Here is a 25,789-nt window from a genome sequence, read left to right as displayed (position 1 = left end):
TCTTTTAAGACCCTTTTTTTTATTCTTACTAGACTGCATTCAAAACTCTATATTTTTCTTGATATATGTTCATAGGCGACAGAGCTTATTTTTCGGCTAAAGGAAATTGTAACATAATTTACACTTTTTTATTTTTTTCTCTCCTTTGTAGAGATTTAGGTTACTAAAGTTTAGGGTGCCTATTATGCTACACTCCCTTTCAATTAGGGGTAGGCTTAAGCAGAGATTCTTCTCTGGTGGTATTTACTTTTTCAGTTGTATGACATTGCCCAATCACAAGAAGGCAGTGGCATACAGGGAGCAAAAAAAAAAAACGCCCCTAGATCAGCTTTTTAACAGTGATCTGGTAAGACTGATGTGTCTAACTTTATCACACTCAGATCTCACTGCCTGTACTTACTGAAATGACAGCACTGGGAGAGAAGGAGAGCTGCTCTGTATTGCCTTTACATCCAATGTTCTGGATCTATCCCAGGTATCGAGGAATAAAGTCATGATACTTGTAATGGAGGCAGAGCAGTGCATGTAACACTCACATTCTGCAGCTCTCAAGTGCTGGTACTGTCATGTCATTACATTATGAAGGACGTGACAGTGCCGTGAAATGAGTCCTGCAGAATATCACATTCACTAGTCTGCATGTTTTCCACTTGGAAAGCTTGGATAGATCCAGAGAAGGGAAATGACATTACAGTGCAGATTTTTTTTCTTCTCCCCGTGCCAGGAGTGAGGAAATCTGTTCACAAACTTCCATGTTGATTTTCAGTCCCCACTACACCTTGGCCTCTACCGTTTCGGAGGCAGCAGAGCACAAGAAATCTTGGGAGTTTTTGCCAAGTTTTTTGGCTGCATTCACACATTGCAGCCTCGTTGTTGCTGTGGCAAAACCTGCTCAGTTTTAAAAAACCAAAGCAGAACCAAAACATGTGACTTTTGGAAAATTCCTGTCTCCCCAAGTATGCCGGAATGCCATCTAGCACTTGTGAATTGACATTTTATTTTTGCGTATGGATCCCTGTAGTCACGCATGAAATCATGCACATGTGCATTGTTTTCAAGAGTAGAGTGACCTCCTTTACGCCCCATGTCCTGATGCATGTAATAGGGATGAGCGGACCCTTGGAAGTTCGATTTCTAGTAGGTGACCCAAACTTTATTTCAAAGATCGGCTCAGGTATCAGGTTCTGTATCTCTCTCTCTCTTTCTCTCCTCCCAGATTTCCCCCAGAACTCCACCATTGCAACAGACTACCGGGAGACGCCCGTGTTCGGCATTTACCACCGGATGCTAACTGGAGTGTCCGGTACAAATCCCAAGCTTTTAAATTCAGGTCCGCTCATCCCTACTTCTGAATAGGGATGAGCAAATCCAAACTTAACAGTTAGGGGTTCATACCGGACAGTTAGCGTCTGGTGCTAAAGGCCGAACAAAGACTTCTCCTGGTAGTCTGTTGCATTGGTCTGAGTTCCGGTGAAGTCTGAGAGGAGAGAGAGAGAATTTTCCAGATCAATAGTTTGGATCCTCATTGTTTTCAAGGGATTCGGGTTCTGGCTAAAGTTCTGGTACCCGAACTGAACTGAGCTTTCGCACCCTCTGCCTGCACAGCTTCTGGTCCACCGTCCCTTCTCTTCCCTCACTGCCCCTTACAGTCACATGGTGCAGTCAGTCCGGGGCACAAAGTCTTCCCTCCGGCAACCCTGCTGCCCTACTAGGTGGTTCCGGACACTGAGCAGGGGAGGTAACCTCCTTTGGGCTTTTATTCCTCTTCACCCTCTTACACAAGAACCAGCAGAAATATAGAAACCAAATGATGTTCAGGTACAAGGAGAACAGCAGGAACAGGAGAAAGGTAGTGCAGAGCTGTAGAAACTACAAAAGAGTAGTCCAAAGACCAGAGGAGGCGCAAGAACCTGGAGAAATGTAGCGCGGGGAGGGTTGTCAACTTGTCTTTTAATTTTTTGGGGACAGCTTATCAAAAAATCAAGGACAGACAATATTTATTACAGACACATTGGAAAATGATAATAAATTATTATGATGTTAAGTAACCCATTTCTACAGCCCATAATTCTGATTTTAAGTCATCAGCTGCATTCACTGTAAACTCTAAAATTATGATAATTACCGTAAAAAAAAAATCTGTGTAAGTTTCTTCAGCTTCCAAAAAATCACGGACGCCTTACTTTTTTTTAGGGATAGGGCAAAAAAAAGTGACTTGTTTTTATGGACTATCTTGGAATATCTGGACGGTTGGCAACAATGAGTGAGGGAAACCTGATTGTAGGAACTGCGTGAGGTGAAGAACAGGAATCAACAGAAGTGTAACAAACCAGTAGAAGCACAGTGCAGGAACCAGAAGTGCAGGAACTAGATGTAAAGTCTCCAGGCTCCTCTCCTCTTCTTGTCCGACTACATGCACAACCGACCCCATACCCTCACATCTCCTCCAGTCTCTCTCTCCAGTCGTCACAACTCACCTAACTACAATCTTTAATCTCTCCCTCTCCTCTGGCATTTTCCCCTCCTCCTTCAAACACTCTATCATTACTCCATTACTAAAGAAACCCACCCTCGACCCATCCTGCACAAACAACTACAGACCAGTCTCCAACCTCCCCTTCATCTCTAAACTCTTGGAGCGCCTGATATACTCCTGCCTTACCCGTTACCTCTCCACTCACTCCCTCCTAGACCCTTCACAGTCCGGTTTCCGCCCCCTACATTCGACAGAAACTGCACTCATCAAAGTGACCAATGACCTTCTGACAGCAAAACGTAATGGTGACCACTCTCTGCTCATTCTTCTCGACCTTTCTGCAGCTTTCGACACTGTTGACCACCCTCTCCTACTCTCTAGGCTCCAGTCACTAGGCATTAGGGACACTGCTGTCTCCTGGTTCTCCTCCTATCTTTCTGACCGCTCCTTCAGTGTCCTGTTCTCTGGCTCCACTTCATCTCCTCTTCCTCTCACTGTCGGGGTACCTCAGGGCTCAGTTCTTGACCCCCTTCTCTCTCTACACAGCCCCAATTGGACAGATCATCAGCAGATTTAGCTTTCAGTACCATCTTTATGCTGATGACACACAACTATACACATCATCCCCTGACCTTACCCCCGCTGTACTACAGAACGCCAGTGACTGTCTGTCTGCAGTCTCCAACATCATGTCTGCTCTCTATCTGAAACTCAACCTCTCCAAAACTGAAGTTCTTCTGCTCCCACCATCTACTAACCTCCCTAAATCTGACATTTCCCTCTCCGTGGGTGGCACCATAATAACACCCCGACAGCAGGCGCGCTGTCTGGGCGTTATGTTTGACTCCGATCTCTCCTTCACCTCCCATATACAATCTCTTGCCCACTCGTGCGGCTTACACCTAAAGAACATCTCTAGAATCCGCCCTTTTCTCACCATGGAAACAACAAAAACCCTCACTGTCGCCCTGATCCACTCCCGCCTGGACTACTGTAACGCTCTATTAATTGGCTTCCCCCTCACTCGACTCTCCCCTCTCGAGTCCATCCTTAATGCAGCAGCCAGGGTTGTCCATCTGGCTAATCGTTTCTCGGACGCGTCCGCTCTTCGCCAGTCGTTACACTGGCTGCCCATTCATTACAGGATACAATTCAAAATACTTGTTCTCACCCACAAAGCTATCCACAGTGCGGCACCCCCTTACTTCTCCTCCCTCATTTCTGTCTATCGGCCTAACCGACCACTGCGCTCTGCAAATGAATTTCGACTAACCTCTGCCCTAATCCGTACCTCCCACTCCCGACTCCAAGACTTCTCCCGTGCTGTGCCAATCCTCTGGAATGCTCTACCCCAAGATATTAGGACTATCCACAATTTGCATAGTTTTAGGAGCTCGCTCAAAACACATTTGTTCAGAGCGGCCTATCACATTCAGTAATCAAAGTCATTTTATGCTTGTGTGTGTGTTGCCCATTCACTATCTCCATCTATCCCCCACCCCCTGAAGATGGCTGGACCATCATTGTAAATACATCATTGTAAATACAAACCTGTGCTTTGTATCGCCCCCACCTCATTGTAGATTGTAAGTTCCCACGAGCAGGGTCGCCTTATTTCGCTTTAATTATTGTATTGTTAACGTTATTACTTATGACTGTTGTGTTTGAAACTGTTCAACTGTAAAGCGCTGCGGAATATGTTGGCACTATATAAATAAAGATTATTATTATTATTATTATTATTATTAAACTGCGGGATAAGTACGTAAAAGTGCAGAAACCAGCAAAAATTTCAGTAGAGGAGCCAGAAGTAAGCTGCCTGCTGGACCAGAAGAAGTGCAGAAGGAAGAAATGCTGCAAGAACAATGAGATGCAAGATATGAAATGTTGGGATCGAGAAAAAAGAGGAAGCATATAGATCAGGAATCAGAATTATAATGCAGGAAAAGGGTGGTGTACTGAAGACATTAAATGGTCGCTGTGCTTACAACAAACTGCATAAATCAATGGTACAAGTTGAAATCCAGCTGAAATCAAAAGCAGAGAGTCAGCAATGAAAAACTGATCGTAGTACAGTTTCAAGCAAGTATTTTAGCTTATACTGTTCCAGAGCTGGATTCACACCTACACTGCTCAGTACTGATGCATAATGACCTCCATCCTGCTATAGTGTTGCTGATTGTGTACTACACAGAGACTGAGGAGCAGGAATCTCTCATGTCTTTGTGTGCTGTAAGAAGAGAAACCGGGCTGGGGTGGGGATGAGCTGTGGTGACATCATACTGAGTGGGGATGGGCTGTGGTGATATCATACTGAGTGGGGATGGGCTGTGGTGATATCAATCTGAGTCGGGATGGGCTGTGGTGACATCATACTGAGTGGGAGGCTGTGAGGGACATCTTGCTGAGAGGGGGGTGGTCTGTGGGGACACCATAATGATTATGAGCTGGCTGTTGGCTCATCATACTGAGTGGGGATGGGTTGTGAGGACATCATACTGACTGGGGATAGGTTGTGGGGATATCATACTGAGCAGGGGACTGGCTGTGGGAGGTACCATGCTGAGTGCGGAGCTAGCTATGGAGCCATCATACTGACAGGTGTAGGGGTATTATACTCTGTGTGTGGTGGCATTTTTAAGATCATCAAACTGTATAATGGCTATGATAGGGGTATCGTGGGGATTCAATAGATGCATAATTACTGTGTACGGGCCACAGTACATGTTTCTCTACCTGTTTATAAAAGTTGGGAGATATGACCTCATCTACTCCGACGAATATTTTTATTTTTTGGGAGGGGCGAACAATTAAAACCTTTGCTATGTGGCCCCATGAATTTTATGTATGCCCCTGCACTAAACATCCTGCCGTGCCCTGCGGCGGCTTCAGCACATGTCTCCCATCGAGCACATTTTGGACATCATTGTTAACAGTTGTAATGGGAGCTGCCAGCAGTGGATCTTGATGATTAGCCCAAGTGCATTCCGCGCCCCTGAACATTCCTCAGATAACCATTAATCACCTCATGGATACAACGGCGAATGTTGTAATGTTTCACTGCAGGTCCAGTCCTTGGAGGACAGCTATAAAATGGAGGTTTCAGATCATTGCCAAATTCATACCCTAAAGCCAACCGTGTTCTATATCCTACTAATACTGTTGAAATATATACAACACACATGCTATGCTCACACATTACACATGTAACGCTACTGCCAGTGTCCCTGCATGGTTCCTCCTTCCCCCTCCATACAGGGACGCTGTCATACTCACTGGTCCGGCCCCTCAGCGTGGTCCCCTTCTGCTGGCATATCTCCTCTTTGTGCACACCGCACTTCCTGGCAGCACACCTAGTGTGTGCGTACGCTCCCCTGTTCTTGAAGGGCAGTGCGCACACATAATAAAATGCCCACAGAGAATAGCTGGAAAACATTTACTGTAGTATTAGTGTAAACCTGCAAGATGGCTCCCAGTCAATAGCCGGGAGGCATCTTGTATGAAAGACACTTTCCCTCTTAGGCCGGTTTCACATTTGCGTTAAAGGCCGCAGCGTCGGCCTGCGCACGGCCGCCACTAAGCCCCGCCCCCTGCCGAGCCTCCACCGGTAGCTCCACCTCCGGGCGCATGACGCTGCATGTGTCATGCGTCCCCTATCTTTATCACTGAGGACGCAGGCCGTGCGCAGTATGCGTTTTGGCGGCGCCTGCGTCCGTTTGACGGTGTGCCGACCAGCGCCAAACGCACCCTGTTGCAATTTGGTTGCGCTCGGCGCACCGTCGAGGCGCGGCAGGGGGCAGGGCTTAGCAGCGGCCGTGCGCAGGCCGACGCTGCGGCCTTTAACTCAAATGTGAAACCGGCCTTAGGGAGTCGCCGAAGCAACAATATTCATTAGTGTGTAGTTTTACTACTAGTAAATGTGAGGTCCCCTGGTTTCGATGTGGCCAGTGTCCTGAAACCGAATCCTTGGTCCTTGTGTGGCCATTGCCCTGAACTCGAACCCCTGATCTGTTTGCGACCAGTGCCTTGACCTGCTCCCCTGGTCCATGTGCGGCCAGTGCCTGATCCTGCTCCCATGTTCAGTGATCCTATGCAGGCCCAGCCCTGAGGCACAGTGCATCTGTGAAACACGTGTGCCACCTGTGGGCATGACAACACACCTGGTACTAAATGACGCTTCATAGTGATCAGCCTTTTTCTTTGGTGCTTATGGTACTATATGTTCCATAGGCGCACTTATAATGTAAGATACCAGTTCAGCAGACTGTAGAAGTTATTACAGCACAGTTATACTGTATATAGTAACTCACCACTGACATTCTTTTTGATGGAAGTTTTACACTTTTCTCACGTTTCCCATTTGGCCCAGACCGCATTGATGACTTCTCCAGCCACAAATACACATTTCACTTCTCACATTTCCAGCTCCATTGCTACCAATTACTAACCTGTACAAACTCTGCATCCTTCTGAAGTCCCTAGTACGGCACCTGCAGTATTGAAGGATAACAGCGCTCTAACGCCCAACGTTCCATTACAAAGTAATAGTTGCCAGCTTTGCGTCTCCTGCATATTAATAATACCGCATTTGTGCCCTCTAGATGGTAAAATTACTCCCTAGAAAATTACAACCGGGTATTATTGAAATAACATCGAAATAACCCCAGAGGGTTCAACCATAACTCCCAAGCAGCATGCCCGCTGTCTTGGGGTCATATTCGACACCGAACTTTCCTTTACTCCCTATATCCGATCACTCACTCGCTCTTGTCACCTGCATCTTAAAAACATCTCCAGAATCCGACCTTTTCTCACCTTTGAAACTGCTAAGACTCTTACTGTCGCTCTTATTCATTCTCGTCTGGACTACTGCAACTCTCTTCTGATCGGTCTCCCTCTTACCAATCTTTCTCCTCTCCAATCCATCTTGAATGCAGCAGCCAGGGTCATATTTCTGTCCAGCCGCTTCACCAATGCCTCCATCTTGTGCCAGTCATTACACTGGCTACCTATTGGGTACAGGGTCCAGTATAAACTCATCTCTCTCACCCACAAAGCTCTCCACACAGTTCTGCACCGCTTATATCTCCTCTCTTATCTCTGTCTATCGCCCTACACGTGCCGTCTGTTCTACAAATGACCTAAGACTAACATCCCCCGTAATCCGAACCTCGCACCTCCATCTCCAAGAGTTCTCTCATGCTGCGCCAGCTCTCTGGAATGCACTTCCCCAGACAATCAGACTGATACCTAGCCCCGACCGATTCAAGCGCGCTTTGAAAACCCATCTCTTCAAACAAGCCTACCACAGTAAATCAGTAAACTAATCAGTAAACTAATCAGTAAACTAACTTTGCCCTGTTCCCTCCTTCCAAATATAATTCTGAATCTGCACCCTACTATTCATCTGTCTCCACACCCTCCATACACAGGATAACTGCACTTGATACTTGACTATTGCACTTAAACACACGGGCTGATGACCGGATCATGCAGCTTTATATGAAAATCGCTATTTATTATAATTGCCAGTCCTGAAATAACAAGCACTTTTCACCTACTGTGTCCCCGCATTTCCTTGAAAATTGTAAGCGTGCGAGCAGGGACCTCACTCCTAATGTCACTGTTTAAATTATCTTAAAAATTATTATTATTATTATTATTTTGTATCCGTCTATGTCCTAGAAAGTAACCTTGCAATAATCACACACATCTCTGTCCCAAAAATATTAGTGCCCCCTGAGTGTCCCTTTGACGACTATAATACTCTCTGTGCCCCATATAGGGTAATTATGCCCCTTAAGTGCCCGCTTAGCAATTAATATTTTCCCATGACTGTCCCTAAAAATTAGTAATGTCTCCCTTAACAATGAATAATGCCTCAAGTGCCCCCAAAGAGTAAAAATGCCCCCTCAATGTGCCACCAAAACTAATAATGCCCCCTGGAGTCCCTCACAAATAATAATAATGTCCCCTGTATCTACTAAAAAAAAAGTGATAGTGCCGCAGAAAATATACAACACCATGCAAACATTTTAGGCAAGTGTGGGAATGGACAACAATGAGGACCACAGACGCAGAGTTTGATCAAGGAAACAGTACAGCAGATGAAAGACGCATCACACTTCCTTCCCTTCAAAATTGGAAGATGTCCAGCAGTGCCATCAGCTCAGAACTGACAGCAACCAGTGGGATCCAACTACATCAATCTACTGTTTGGAGTGGTCTTGCCAGAAGTGGTCTTCATGAAAGAATACAGGGGAAAAACAGGCCTACAACATGGAAACAAGGCAAAATTACTCAAGTATGTGCAAAAACGTAGGAACTGGGGTGCAGAAAAATGGCAGCAGGTGTTCTGTACAGATGAGCCAAATGTGAAATATTTGGTTGTAAAAGAAGGCAATTTGTTGTCAAAGAACTGGAGAGCCACACAAAAATGAGGGTCTGCAGGAATAGTGAGGCCCAGCGAAGGGTCCGGAAAATTTGAGGCTGCATTTCATCAAATAGAGTTAGGGATTTGGTCAGGATTAATGGTGTCCTCAATGCTGAGAAATAGAGGAAGATACTTATCCATCATGTAATACCATCAGGCAGGCGTCTGACTCGAAAATAATATTGCAGCAGGACAACAACCCCAAACATCCAGCCAATGTTATTAAAAATGATCTTCAGCATATATACCATATGGAGAGTGCTTCATAGTATATGTACTATATGGGAAGTGCATTATACTATATATACTATATGAGGAGTGCATTATACTCTATGTACTATATGGGGAGTGTATTATACAAATTCAAATTCAAAGAAGCTGTTAGGTGCCACAGGTAAGTTACAGGTGCTGTTAATTACACAAATTAGAGACGCATCACATGATTTTTCGAACAGTGCCAATACTTTTGTCCACCCTCTTTTTTGTGTTTGGTGTGGAATTATATCCAATTTGGCTTTAGGACAATTCTTTTTGTGTTTTTTCATTTAAGACAAATTAAATGAAGATAATAATACCAAAGAATTTGTGTTTGCAATCATTTTCAGGAAGAAACTGAGTATTATCTGACAGAATTGCAGGGGTGTCAATACTTTTGTCCACAACTGTATATAGTATAATGCACTCCCCATATAGTACATATAGTATAATGTACTCCCCATATAGTATATATAGTACAATACACTCCCCATATAGTATATAAGGGCCTGCAAAACCTTTTATGCCATCCGAAGGAAACTCTACCATCTGAAGCCACCAGTGAGGGTCTGGTTAAAAATCTTCGACTCTATCATCGCCCCAATCCTCCTGTATGGCAACGAAGTCTGGGGTCCTCACACCTACCCAGACTGGTCAAGGTGGGATTCCAGCCCAACAGAAATATTCCACCTGGAATTCTGCAAGCACCTTCTCCAAGTCCATCGGAGTACCTCCAACAGTGCTTGCCGGGCCGAGCTGGGCAGATTCCCTCTACACCTAATGGTTCTAAAGAGCGCAATGTCATTCCGGGCTCACCTACGTAGGAGCAATCCAAGCTCCCATCACCATAAAGCCCTGACACATGTAGGTGAAACAGAAAAACCAGGATCCTCGGAACAGCCCACCCAAACCCAACATGACCAGAGCACCAATCACAGCAACCTGACAAAAGCCGGAATCAGGAAGATGGTAGACGAAGGCCAGGAGATGTACGTAAGTGACTGGAAGAACTACATCATCAGCTCACAGAAACTGACCATGTACCGGAGTCTACAGAGAGACTACAGACTGGCCCCGTACCTAGAGAAACTCCCGGACCCCAGAGACTGCGAGATCCTGAGCCGGTATAGACTCAGTGCCCACAGTCTGGCCATCGAATCCGGCCGACACAGGCAGAGCTACAAGTCCAGGGAGGAAAGACTGTGCCAACACTGTGACCAGGAGGCCCTGGAGGATGAGACCCACTTCCTGCTACACTGCTCCAAATACTCAGCAGTGAGGGACACTCACTTCATGAGACTCTCACATCTCTTCCCAGATTTCACCACCATGAAGGAGGAAGAGAAAACATATATCCTGCTGGGGGAAGAAGAGAGAGCAGTGGAGATAGCAGCGCACTATGTGAGTGAATGTCATAGACTGCGAGAAAGAGAACTATGATATGCCATGGACTTCTATAGCCCACACCCTGGATCTGCCCCATGCCCCCCATCCACCTTCCCTATGCCATGGACTTATATAGCCCCACCCTGGATCTGCCCCATGCCCCCCATCCACCTTCCCTATGCCATGGACTTCTATAGCCCCATCCTGGATCTGCCCCCATCCCCCCATCCACCTTCCCTATGCCATGGACTTCTATAGCCCCGTCCTGGATCTGCCCCATCCCTCCATCCACTTTCCCTATGCCATGGACTTCTATAGCCCCCACCCTGGATCTTCCCCATCCCCCCATCCACTTCCCAATGCCATGGATTTCTATAGCCCCCATCCTGGATCTGCCCCATGCCCCCATCCACCTTTCCTTATGCCATGCACTTCTATAGCCCCCATCCTGGATCTGCCCCCACCCACCTTTCCTACAGTCCCTACCCAACATCCCTACAGTCCCTATCTCTATTCCCTTTGTACACTTGCTTTGGCAAAACTAATGTGTATTTAGTCCTGCCAATAAAGCTTATTTGAATTGAATTGAATCTATATATACTATATGGGGAGTGTATTGTACTCTATGTACTATATGAGTAGTGCATTATACTCTATGTACTATATGGGGAGTGCATTATACTCTATGTACTATATGAGGAGTGCATTATACTATATATACTATATGGGGAGTGCATTGTACTATATGTACAATGGGCGGCGCGGTGGCTCAGTGGTTAGCATTGCAGCCTTGCAGCGCTGGAGTCCTGGGTTCGAATCCCACCAAGGACAACATCTGCAAAGAGTTTGTATGTTCTCCCCCTGTCTGCATGGGTTTCCTCCGGGTTCTCCAAGTGTACAAGACATATACTGATAGGGAATTTAGATTGTGAGCCTCATCGGGGACAGTGATGATAATGTGTGCAAAATGTAAAGCGCTGCGGAATATGTTAGCGCTATATAAAAATAAAGATTATTATTATTATGTCATATGTGGGGAGTGCATTATACTATATGTACTATATGGGGAGTGCATTCTACTCTATGTACTATATGGGGGAGTGCATTATACTATATGGGGAGTGCATTATACTCTATGGACTATATGATGAGTGCATTGTACTATATGGGGAGTGCATTGTACTATATGGGCGTACATTATACTATATGGGGAGTGCATTATACTCTATGTACTATATGAGAAGTGCATTATACTATATGTACTTTATAGGGAGTGCATTATACTCTATGTACTATATGGGGAGTGCATTATACGATATATACTATATGGGGAGTGCATTATACTCTATGTACTATATGAGGAGTGCATTATACTATATGTACTATATGGGGAGTGCATTATACTATATATACTATATGGGGAGTATATTATACTATATATACTATATGGGGAGTGCATTATACTATATGTACTATATGGGGAGTGCATTATACTATATATACTATATGAGGAGTGCATTATACTATATGTACTATATGGGGAGTGCATTATACTATATATACTATATGAGGAGTGCATTATACTATATGTACTATATGGGGAGTGCATTATACTATATATACTATATGGGGAGTGCATTATACTATATGTACTATATGGGGAGTGCATTCTACTATATGTACTATATGGGGAGTGCATTATACGATATATACTATATGGGGAGTGTATTGTACTATATGGGGAGTTCATTATACTATATGTACTATATGGGGAGTGCATTATATGATATGTACTATATGGGGAGTGCATCATACTCTATGTACTATATGGGGAGTGCATTATACGATATATACTATATGGGGAGTGCATTATACTACATATACTATATGGGGAGTGTATTGTACTATATGGGGAGTGCATTGTACTATATATACTATATGGGGAGTGTATTGTACTATATATACTATATGGGGAGTGCATTATATGATATATACTATATGGGGAGTGCATTATACTATATGGGGAGTACATTATACTATATATACTATATGGGGAGTGCATTATATGATATATACTATATGGGGAGTGCATTATACTATATGGGGAGTGTATTGTACTATATATACTATATGGGGAGTGCATTATATGATATATACTATATGGGGAGTGCATTATACTATATGTACTATATGAGTGCATTATACTATATGTACTATATGAGGAGTAAATTATACTATAATTTACTCTATGGGGAGTGCATTATACTATATATACTATATGGGGAGTATATTATACTATATATACTATATGGGGAGTGCATTATACTATATGTACTATATGGGGAGTGCATTATACTATATATACTATATGAGGAGTGCATTATACTATATGTACTATATGGGGAGTGCATTATACTATATATACTATATGGGGAGTGCATTATACTATATGTACTATATGGGGAGTGCATTATACTATATGTACTATATGGGGAGTGCATTATACGATATATACTATATGGGGAGTGTATTGTACTATATGGGGAGTTCATTATACTATATGTACTATATGGGGAGTGCATTATATGATATGTACTATATGGGGAGTGCATCATACTCTATGTACTATATGGGGAGTGCATTATATGATATATACTATATGGGGAGTGCATTATACTACATATACTATATGGGGAGTGTATTGTACTATATGGGGAGTGCATTGTACTATATATACTATATGGGGAGTGTATTGTACTATATATACTATATGGGGAGTGCATTATATGATATATACTATATGGGGAGTGCATTATACTATATGGGGAGTGCATTATACTATATATACTATATGGGGAGTGCATTATATGACATATACTATATGGGGAGTGCATTATACTATATATACTATATGAGGAGTGCATTATACTATATGTACTATATGGGGAGTGCATTATACTATATATACTATATGGGGAGTGCATTATACTATATGTACTATATGGGGAGTGCATTCTACTATATGTACTATATGGGGAGTGCATTATACGATATATACTATATGGGGAGTGTATTGTACTATATGGGGAGTTCATTATACTATATGTACTATATGGGGAGTGCATTATATGATATGTACTATATGGGGAGTGCATTATACTCTATGTACTATATGGGGAGTGCATTATACGATATATACTATATGGGGAGTGCATTATACTACATATACTATATGGGGAGTGTATTGTACTATATGGGGAGTGCATTGTACTATATATACTATATGGGGAGTGTATTGTACTATATATACTATATGGGGAGTGCATTATATGATATATACTATATGGGGAGTGCATTATACTATATGGGGAGTACATTATACTATATATACTATATGGGGAGTGCATTATATGATATATACTATATGGGGAGTGCATTATACTATATATACTATATGGGGAGTGTATTGTACTATATATACTATATGGGGAGTGCATTATATGATATATACTATATGGGGAGTGCATTATACTATATGTACTATATGAGTGCATTATACTATATGTACTATATGAGGAGTGCATTATACTATATGTACTATATGGGGAGTGCATTATACTATATGTACTATATGGGGAGTGCATTATACTATATATACTATATGAGGAGTGCATTATACTATATGTACTATATGGGGAGTGCATTATACTATATGTACTATATGGGGAGTGCATTATACTATATATACTATATGGGGAGTGCATTATACTATATGGGGAGTGCATGATATGATATATACTATATGGGGAGTACATTATACTATTTGGAGGACTATGAGGCAGACATGCTGCTGATAACATGATACTGTATGTGGACATATTTATCTGCTAGTGATTGTTCTGTCCCCAACATTTTTCCTCAGTTGATGTAAAGAGGCCGGGAAATAAGGATCAAAAGACTTCAATATTGTCGATTAACGGCCTGAGATCAGCAAATTTAAATACATCTGAAATGTTTCTGTGTGATGGTGCAATATGTGAGCATTTTAAACTTTTGCTCAGGGCCCCACTTTGCTTAAAACTGGCCCTGATGCCATCTGTATACCGCCCGATACATGGCCAGGACAGCGGTGCCAGCTGTCAGCATGTGGGCCGTCCTCGCCCCTGTTGAAGCATCTACACTTTTCCTGGGCGGTTCAGTCATCCAGAGTCGTCACACTCTGTTCTGTACCCAGTGCTGCGGATTAGAGGAAGTGTCCGGTACACGTAGACGCACACCTCGTTATACAGCCGTACGCCTTATAGACAATCATTAATCCACAGAACACTCCACATGGTGAACGGTCAGGAAATGACTGGCTGTCACTAAAGTCTCCTCATAAGAAACGGACAGGTCAGTAGGCCGGGGTCACACTGGCGAGGAGTACGGGAGAGTGAGAGGCACTAAAAGCCCGCATTACACACGGACCAATGATTCTCTATGTGGTCCCTCGCACCAGCCGTATATTTCTCCTCCGTATTCTACGCTCCGTGCCAATGGCAGCATGCTGCGATTGTCAGCGTACTACGCCCGTAATACGCCAATGCAAGTCTATGGGTGCGCAAAAAATACGGATTACACACGGACCACACATGTGACTTGCGAGAAATACGCACCCGGTGTCTTTTAGCAAAGCCGGCAATTCAGTGCGCGATACAGTAAACTCACACTGACAGGTTTAATAAAGAAATGAAAGAATAGATATATACTGTACACATAGAATACATATATATATATGTATTCTATGTGTCTATATCTATTCTTTGGTTTCTGTTAGAAACCCTGTCATAGGGCTCCATTATATGTCCATTTTGCAAGCCTGCGAGAAAATCTCGTCATACGGATTACATACGGATGCTGACATGCGCAAAATACGCGACCACACCTTGCTTACGGATGACATACGGAGCACTGTTTAGGGGCCATTCATCCGTATTACGCATGTAAACTACTGACCGTATTTTGCGCTGGTTAGTGTGACCCCGGCCTAAAGATTCCTGACAACTGTGCTCAGCATTCTGCCACTGCAGGAATGAGCCGCAGCCGGGGAGAATTTCATGGTTCCCCTGCAAAAGCCGCAACGTGTTCTTCCTAAAATCTCAATGTGTCAGTCCTATGACCGCGAGGTGCTGTACTACACAAAATACACCTCAGCTGCTGCAGAACCTCATAATACACCTCAGCTGCTGAAGAACCGTATTATACACCTCAGCTGCTGCAGAACCTCATGATACACCTCAACTGCTGAAGAACCGTATTATACACCTCAGCTGCTGCAGAACCTCATGATACACCTCAGCTGCTGCAGAACCTCATGATACACCTCAGCTGCTGCAGAACCTCATAATACACCTCAACTGCTGAAGAACCGTATTATACACCTCAGCTGCTGCAGAACCTCATGATACACCTCAGCTGCTGCAGAACCTCATGATACACCTCAGCTGCTGCAGAACCTCATAATACACCTCAACTGCTGAAGAACCGTATTATACACCTCAGCTGCTGCAGAACCTCATGATACACCTCAGCTGCTGCAGAACCTCAAAATACACCACAGCTGCTGCAGAACCTCATAAATCACCTCAGTTAATGCACAACCTCATGATACACCTCAGCTGCTGCAGATCCTCATTATACACCTCAGCTGCTGCAGAATCTCAAAATACACCTCAGCTGCTGCAGAACCTCATAAACCACCTCAGTTACTGCACAACCTCATAATATACCTCAGCTGCTGCAGAACCGCATTATACACCTCAGCTGCTGCAGAACCTCATAATATACCTCAGCTGCTGCAGAACCTCATAATACACCTCAACTGCTGAAGAACCGTATTATACACCACAGCTGCTGCAGAACCTCATGATACACCTCAGCTGCTGCAGAACCTCATAATACACCTCAACTGCTGAAGAACCGCCTTATACACCTCAGCTGCTGCAGAACCTCATGATACACCTCAGCTGCTGCAGAACCTCATGATACACCTCCGCTGCTGCAGAACTTCAAAATACACCACAGCTGCTGCAGAACCTCATAAATCACCTCAGCTGCTGCAGATCCTCATTATACACCTCAGCTGCTGCAGAACCTCAAAATACACCTCAGCTGCTGCAGAACCTCATAAACCACCTCAGTTACTGCACAACCTCATAATATACCTCAGCTGCTGCAGAACCGCATTATACACCTCAGCTGCTGCAGAACCTCATAATATACCTCAGCTGCTGTAGAACCGCATTATACACCTCAGCTGCTGCAGAACCTCAAAATACACCTCAGCTGCTGCAGAACCGTATTATACACCTCAGCTGCTGCAGAACCTCATGATACACCTCAGCTGCTGCAGAACCTCATGATGCACCTCAGCTGCTGCAGAACCTCAAAATACACCACAGCTGCTGCAGAACCTCATAAATCACCTCAGCTGCTGCAGATCCTCATTATACACCTCAGCTGCTGCAGAACCTCAAAATACACCTCAGCTGCAGAACCTCATAATACACCTCAGCTGCTGCAGAACCTCATGATACACCTCAGCTGCTGCAGAACCTCATGATACACCTCCGCTGCTGCAGAACTTCAAAATACACCACAGCTGCTGCAGAACCTCATAAATCACCTCAGCTGCTGCAGATCCTCATTATACACCTCAGCTGCTGCAGAACCTCAAAATACACCTCAGCTGCTGCAGAACCTCATAAACCACCTCAGTTACTGCACAACCTCATAATATACCTCAGCTGCTGCAGAACCACATTATACACCTCAGCTGCTGCAGAACCTCATAATATACCTCAGCTGCTGTAGACACCGCATTATACACCTCAGCTGCTGCAGAACCTCAAAATACACCTCAGCTGCTGCAGAACCGTATTATACACCTCAGCTGCTGCAGAACCTCATGATACACCTCAGCTGATGCAGAACCTCATGATGCACCTCAGCTGCAGAACCTCATAATACACCTCAGCTGCTGCAGATCCTCATTATACACCTCAGCTGCTGCAGAACCTCAAAATACACCTCAGCTGCTGCAGAACCTCATAAACCACCTCAGTTACTGCACAACCTCATAATATACCTCAGCTGCTGCAGAACCGCATTATACACCTCAGCTGCTGCAGAACCTCATAATATACCTCAGCTGCTGTAGAACCGCATTATACACCTCAGCTGCTGCAGAACCTCAAAATACACCTCAGCTGCTGCAGAACCGTATTATACACCTCAGCTGCTGCAGAACCTCATGATACACCTCAGCTGCTGCAGAACCTCATGATGCACCTCAGCTGCTGCAGAACCTCAAAATACACCACAGCTGCTGCAGAACCTCATAAATCACCTCAGCTGCTGCAGATCCTCATTATACACCTCAGCTGCTGCAGAACCTCATAATACACCTCAGCTGCAGAACCTCATAATACACCTCAGCTGCTGCAGATCCTCATTATACACCTCAGCTGCTGCAGAACCTCAAAATACACCACAGCTGCTGCAGAGCCTCATGATACACCTCAGCTGCAGAACCTCATAATACACCTCATCTGCTGCAGATCCTCATTATACACCTCAGCTGCTGCAGATCCTCATTATACACCTCAGCTGCTGCAGAACCTCAAAATACACCTCACCTTCTGCAAAACTTCATAATACACCTCAGCTGCTGCAGAACCTCAAAATACACCACAGCTGCTGCAGAACCTCATAATGCACCTCAGCTGCTGCAGATCCTCATTATACACCTCAGCTGCTGCAGAACCTCATAATACACCTCAGCTTCTGCAGGACCTCATAATACACCTCAGCTGCTGCAGAACCTCATAATACACCTCAGCTGCAGAACCTCATAATACACCTCAGCTTCTGCAGGACCTCATAATACACCTCAGCTGCTGCAGAACCTCAAAATACACCACAGCTGCTGCAGAACCTCAAAATACACCACAGCTGCTACAAAACCTCATAATACACCTCAGCTGCTGCAGAACCTCAAAATACACCACAGCTGCTACAAAACCTCATTATACACCTCAGCTGCAGAACCTCATAATACATCTCAGCTGCTGCAGAACCTCATAATATACCTCAGCTGCTGCAAAACATCATAATACACCTCACCTGCTGCAGAACCTCAGTATACACCTCAGCTGTTGCAGAACCTCACAATATACCTCAGCTGCTGCAGAACAACATAATACACACTTCACTTCAGCTGCTGCAGAACCTCATAATAAACACCTGAGCTGCTGCACTCATCAGTGCCCGCTCATTTTGTATGGTTCGCAGTAGGGGCAGAATCCACCCTATATCATTTCCATTTTGCAGATATCTCTTCATTTGCAGCATAATCCCCCTATGGCGCACGTCTACAATTAATGTATTGTAGCGGTATTAATTTTAAAAAAAATCAATTTATAACTAATTATGTTGCCATAAATATTGCTCATCTCTGCGTTTTGCTGGACCTTGCCATAGTTTTCATGATGCAAAGACATCCCATCAGTCTGAAAATACTTTATCAGAATTTTTTTTACAACTTTGCCAAAAATTGTAATAAAACTTTTTGACTTCATGCTCTGCAATTTTTTGTTAATGATTTTAATCATTGTAAATATTTATGTGCAAGATATGTAAATAATTAGTAATTGGGCAACAGTTTGTACTTGCAGCCCAGAGTGAGCCTGGGAGTGTCAGGGAGGAGGAGCTGCTGTGCACCCTGTGCAGGGAGGAAGCCTGGGCCACTCCTCTCCTCTGCTCTGGGCTATTTTGGGCTGTCAGTGTGAACTGATCACTGACACATGAGGATACAGTATCCAGCTGGGGACTTGTTGCTCTCTGATCATGACTGCTCATTCTCCTGCAAACAATTCTACTGACCTCCAAACCAGAAGATGCCTCCTAAGTCTCACCTAGTTAGGGGCTAACTTATTGCTAAGGCTTTAGTGGTTTTATTTTATTTTTATTTTTTTTTTTTATTAATTTCTCTTTTTTTTTTTTTTAATTTATTTTTTATTTTTACTTTACTGCGAAAAAAAATTCTAAAAAAGACCATAAATTTGACCAAAATGTCCAATAGCACTCCTAATGGAGAGAAGGACCCAGAAATTGAACTCTTTGTAAAGGTAAGTCCTTACTGGCTCCGTAGGTTGTATCATACCCACTGGGAAAAAGTACAAGATTCCCCTTATTTTAGTGGCCTAGGCACTTTTTATTTTATTTTAGCTATTTTTGTGTTGTGTTTAGTTTTGTCGTCCTTTCGTATGTGCCGAGTTCTGCTTTGTTTCTAGACTTGTTAGGAATTTTAATTATAAGTAAGACCTAAGAGTCTAGGCTGAGACAATGGGAGATGGGGGGGCAGCTATTGTTTTCAGGTGGCCTGCATATACTGGATGTGTGTTTGCATACTTTGCTTTTTTTTTTTTTTTTTTTTTTTACACCTTTTTAATTTGGCTACTCAATTTGCATTTTATTTTGATGCAATTTATTATTATTATTATTATTATTATTATTTTACATCTAATATCATCACAAAATAATATAATGTAAAATAGTATGTAATAAAATAGTAATGACAAAAATTACAATTTATATAATTTGTTAGAAATAAATATAATAATAATAATAAAAAAAATAACAAGAATACCAAGTATTTGTGCTATTATTTTTATTATCAATTTTATTATTATCAATATCATTAATATTATTGGATTATCATATTAGTCGTGCTTTTCATTGTAATTATTTTTAATTTTATTATTGCATTAATATTTTGTGTTATCATTAAAAATTTATAATAATAATAATTATTGTTGTTATTGACACAAATTAATGCAATGATACTAAAAATAATTATAATAAAAATATATATCACAATATGATAATGTAATAATACTAATAAAAATGATTCACAAATAACTCAATAATGTGCTGCTACATCTACTGGTACAATCACTATTATTACAAAAAAAACAATCTTATAGTTTATATCAGTGATTACATTATTATTAATATTATTATTCTTACTGTAAAGTTCCTTTATACTGACGCCAATAGGATTTTGATAGAAGCCGAAATAGCAACATTCCTATATAAAGGAGGGTTATTCCCACTGTTAATTTATCACTTATCCATCTATATGATAAACAATTAATTAAGACTTAAATTCTTATAGTCCGGCATCCAATAATCCAGAAAGTCTGATAGTTCGGTACTCTGTTGCTCTGACCCCTATGATTTTGAGAACTATGCCAACTATTAGGAATGGCAGCCGAACATGCACACTGCCATCTTTGTGATCTGTGGAGGTCCAACCAAGAGGACATCCAGCAATCAGCAGCTTATCACCTACCCTGTGGGACAACCCTAATTATGTGGTCAGAATCGTCTGGTGACCGTATCGGTGCTGTCTGCCCCTGCTGTTCGGAGGGCAGTGATGAAACGTCTCCTATGAAACGTGTGCGGTCAGGTTACCCCAGCCAGACACGAGTCATGTAGAGCGAATCACATCATGTGACTGTCCTGTTGAATCGCCCTGCTTAGCTTACTACTTTGGTAGAAATGTGGCACTTGCATTTTCTTTGGTCCATGGTCACCCATCTTGGTGGGCAATTTCAAAAGCTCACAAAATTACTGCAAATTATGAATTCTGCGTGACTTTTGCCGCAGGTGAGGTCGGCCGGGTTGCTTTTTGGACAGATATAAGAGCTTCAGGTGCAGAGAGGTTAAGTTATGTCTAAGGGCAGAGGAACATTTTGGGTCCCACTGTCACGATTCTGTTGTCTTGGGACCTGGGGCACCTTCTCTGTCCCTAATGCTAGGGGTGCCCTAGCTCGCCCTGTTCCCCGGATTACTTCTAATGGTGAAGATGCCGGGGTCACGTACCTTGCCTTAGCTCCTAAATACGCCCTCAGTCTGTACCCTTCCCCCACACAGGGAAGAGGAGAGTAGTAGTGTACCATAATACACCAACCAGACTAACCAGGTAATACGAACAGGGGTAATGAAAAATACCTAATATACAAATATACTCACACAAACAATAGAGGAATGCACCGAGTAGTGGAGAATGGGGTAAAACCAAAGTAGAAGAAGGGGAATTAAAACACACTCAAAACCTAGCAACAGTCACTGATAAATCCACCAAATGCCTTCTCTATCAGCCACCAACAACTTCCAGCCATGCAGCATAAGCTAACTCTGACAATGAGTGCTTTCCAGGACCTAGTCTATATAGGAGTGGCTAACAGTGCACAGGTGAGAGTCTTAAGGCAGGAAAGCTACCAGGAGCTCTCAAATGAGCAGATTAACCCCTGCACTGCTAAAATAAACTTACACTGTTTAATTTGAAGTGATTCTAATCAGTGCAGGAGTTGGAGAAATCAGACACTGCAGTCTTCTGGCTCCTCTCTGTCGTAAACTGGTGACATACACAGTCTCCACGGCCCCGATGCGACCCAGCGTCCCCTACAGTTACTCCTCTCGGCTTCCAAGTCCGCACATACTATTTGGGTTCATTCTTGAATGGTCCAGATATGCCTGTAATGGCGCCATTGTACACTGGCTAATTACATTTTTTGGGGGAGGGGACTGAGTTATTTACATGATTGGTAGCTAAACCCCTGAGGTTGTTTTCCTATCTCCTTCATGTGAATTGCTTTACATAATACCACCGTTTGTATCCCATTGTGGCTGAAGACGGAGAAAAAACAGAAGTGAACCCTCCACATGGGCAGTATCATATCTAAAAAAAAAAGCCACAGTACGCTATGTGTTATTTTAGTACTGCACCAAAGGTTCTTCAACCACCTACTGTGCGTAACATTCCTCCTGTTAGAGTCCAAGTGAGTCTAGTGGTTTCCACTGTGGCATTGGATTCCCAGCTTGGATGCATTTGGCCTTATTTTTTGGCTTTGTAGGAGTTCATACTCCAGTAATGATGGGATTTTCCACTGCTGGGAATCTTAGTGATCTGTAGTGATCGGTGGGGATTTCCGGCAGTAAGGGTTTCCCATCGGTACCGACACAGGGGAAATGATTTATTACACTGTTCAAATTCTCATTAACTGGCTATGTAATGGATGGATGAGTTGGGTCCTCCTGATCAAGTGATGCACTTTATGTGTCTCGATAATAGATGAGAGTCCTGAACAGGATTTATCGTGCTCAATTGTAATTGAGCGCCACCCAAAGGTGGAAAAAAACATTAAACAATTGACATAAAATCAATAGTCTGTTTGTGTAATGCACGTCAGGTGCTCTTTGTATCGGGATACATTTATGGGTAGTAGATGAGGGTCCTGATTCCACTTCTCTCCCTTTGTTTTATTAACCCCCTTTATTAAAGTGTTTCTCTTAAACTTAATAACTCCTTCAAAAGTATTTTCCCCACATTTTATAATATTATAATGAGAAGTTCTGGAACTATTGGTGTGATTCGGAAGTCACATGATGCGCGGTTTACCATAAAGAGCCGTTGCTTTTTCTGGTGCCCTTTGCAGCTGCCCAGTTTGCCTGTTTGCCGGTGTTCTCCGCTGAGGCTGCAGAATGATCTCCGTCCACATTAGATACAGGAATTCAGAACAACAGAGTAATAATAACACATGACTTGTTTTTAAATTGTTGGATGTGATTTAATGGCAAAAATATGTGTGTATCACTGGTTCTCCTCCACCATGTTCCCTGGACGGTGGGATCTTTTGCACTCCCTCAGGCTCCAGGGCCCTGAACCGACTGTATCCTCTGCACCTCCTATAAACCTTCCCTATTGACCATTGTGACTGCAAAATAATGGGCAGGAGAATCGATTTAGACACTTGTATCCTCTCCATACTGAGGCTAATAACATCCGGTGACTTTTCCAGCTCACGCTCATTATTCACGGTCCTGTACCTTGTGCACTATGTCTGAACCAACAACAGGAAATACTGCACCTCCACATGTTATGCAGGTGCAGAGATCAGCTCCAGACCGGCAGGGGAACCTGACCGTGTCTGCAGCCAAATCTCTGTATTTGCATGGATCATGGAGAGATATTTCATATCCTTGTTGACATAGTTATAGGTGTCACTTGTAATGAGACCCCACACAGGGTCGTAACTAGAGTACTACGGGCCCACCGTATTGTTCAAATGTCCCAGTGACACTGCCGCCTATGTGCCTCCATATATTAATAATGGTCCTTATGTGCCTCCATATACAGTGGGGAAAATAAGTATTTGACACACTGCCAAGTTTGCAAATTTTCACACATACAAAGAATGGAGAGGTCTGTAATTTTTATCGTAGGTACACCTCACCTGTGAGATACCAGAATCTAAAAATAAAATCCAGAAAATCACATTGTATGATTCTTACATTGTTAATTTTCATTTTATTGCATGAAATATTTGATACAATAGGAAAACAGAACTTAATATTTGGTACAGAAACCTTTATTTGCAATTACAGAGGTCAGACGTGTCCTGTAGTTCTTGACCAAGTTTGCAGACACTGCAGCAGGGATTTTGGCCCCCTCCTCCATACAGATCTTATCCAGATCATTCAGGTTTCGGGGCTGTCGCTGGGCAACATTGAGTTTCAGCTCCCTCCAAAGATTTTTAATTGGGTTCAGGTCTGGAGACTGGCTAGGTCACTCCAGGACCTTGAAATGCTTCTTATGGAGCCACTCCTTAGTTGCCTTGGCTGTGTGTTTCGGGTCAGTATCATGCTGGAAGACCCAGCCACAACCCGTCTAAGAAGTGAGGGAAGGAAGTTGTTGGCCAAAATCTCACGATACAAGACCCCATCCATCCTTCCTTTGGTATTGTGCAGTTGTCTGTCCCCTTTGCAGAAAAACACCCCCCAAAGTACGATGTTTCCCCACCATGCTTCATGGATGGGACACTGTTCCATTTTCTAATAATTGTTGCCTTCTCACCAAGCTTCTTGCCTATTGTCCTGTAGCCCATCCCAGCCTTGTGCAGGTCTACAATTTTGCCCCTGGTATCCTTTAGACAGCTCTTTGGTCTTGGCCATGGTGGAGAGGTTGGAGTGTGATTGATTGTGTGGACAGGTGTCTTTTATACAGGTAATGAGATCTAACAGGTGCAATTAATACAGGTAATGAGTGCAGAATAGGAGGCTTCTTACAGAAAAACTAACAGGTCTGTGAGAGCCAGAATTCTCGCTAGTTGGTCGGTGATTAAATACTTATTTAATGCAATAAAATGCAATTTAACTGTGTAAAAATCATACAATGTGATTTTCTAGAATTTTTTTTTAAAGAATCTGTCTCTCACAGGTGAAGTGTACCTACGATAAAAATTACAGACTGCTCCATTCTCTGTAGGAGGGAAAACTTGCAGAACAAGCAGTGTATCAAATACTTATTTTCTCCACTGCATTAATAATGATCCCTGTGTGCCTCCATATAATAATAATGCCCCAGTGTATTAATAATGCTCCTTATGTGCCGCCGTATATCAGTGTTGGCCCCCTATGAGCCTCTATTAATTAATAATGGACACTTCTGCGCCCTCATATACAGTTAGGTCCATATATGTTTGGACAGAGACAACATTTTTCTAATTTTGGTTCTAGACATTACCACAATGAATTTTAAACAAAACAATTCAGATGCAGGTGAAGTTCAGACTTTCAGCTTTCATTTGAGGGTATCCACATTAAAATTGGATGAAGGGTTTAGGAGTTTCAGCTCCTTAACATGTGCCACCCTGTTTATAAAGGGACCAAAAGTAATTGGACAATTGACTCCAAGGCTATTTCATGGACAAGTGTGGGCAATCCCTTCGTTATGTCATTCTCAATTAAACAGATGAAAAGCCTGGAGTTGATTTGAGGTGTGATGCTTGCATTTGGAAGGTTTTGCTGTGAAGGAAACATTCGGTCAAAGGAGCTCTCCATGCAGGTGAAACAAGCCATCCTTAAGCTGCAAAAACAGAAAAAACCCATCCGAGAAATTGCTACAACATTAGGAGTGGCAAAATGTACAGTTTGGTACATCCTGAGAAAGAAAGCAAGCACTGGTGAACTCATCAATGCAAAAAGACCTGGGCGTCCACGGAAGACAACAGTGGTGGATGATCGCAGAATAATCTCCATGGTGAAGAGAAAGCCCTTCACAACAGCCAACCAAGTGACCAACACTCTCCAGGCGGTAGGCGTATCAATATCCAAATCTACCATAAAAAGAAGAC

The 25,789-nt window shown here is 43.1% G+C and overlaps 1 protein-coding gene across 3 annotated transcripts in view; it reads left to right on the top strand.

The window, feature by feature from the left end:
- The window catches only part of CLIC5 (chloride intracellular channel 5), a 158,574-nt gene that overhangs the window by 52,726 nt on the left and 80,059 nt on the right, over window positions 1-25,789 (top strand). Inside the window, exon 1 of one of the 3 annotated variants that reach the window (XM_073586538.1) lies at window positions 19,378-19,717. The exons of the other annotated variants lie outside the window; for them this stretch is intronic. Within the exon in view, the coding sequence (XP_073442639.1) occupies window positions 19,661-19,717 (57 nt within the window). The 5' untranslated portion in view covers window positions 19,378-19,660. Of the gene's footprint in view, window positions 1-19,377; window positions 19,718-25,789 lie in introns of those variants that run through there. 3 annotated transcript variants of the gene reach the window in all.

The sequence above is a fragment of the Dendrobates tinctorius genome, unplaced genomic scaffold, assembly GCF_039654945.1.
Source record: "Dendrobates tinctorius isolate UK_male_01 unplaced genomic scaffold, ASM3965494v1 ptg000093l, whole genome shotgun sequence".
Taxonomy (NCBI): Eukaryota; Metazoa; Chordata; class Amphibia; order Anura; family Dendrobatidae; genus Dendrobates; species Dendrobates tinctorius.
The sequence above is the reverse complement of the archived record's forward strand: the minus strand, read 5'-3'. Positions and strand labels throughout refer to the sequence as shown.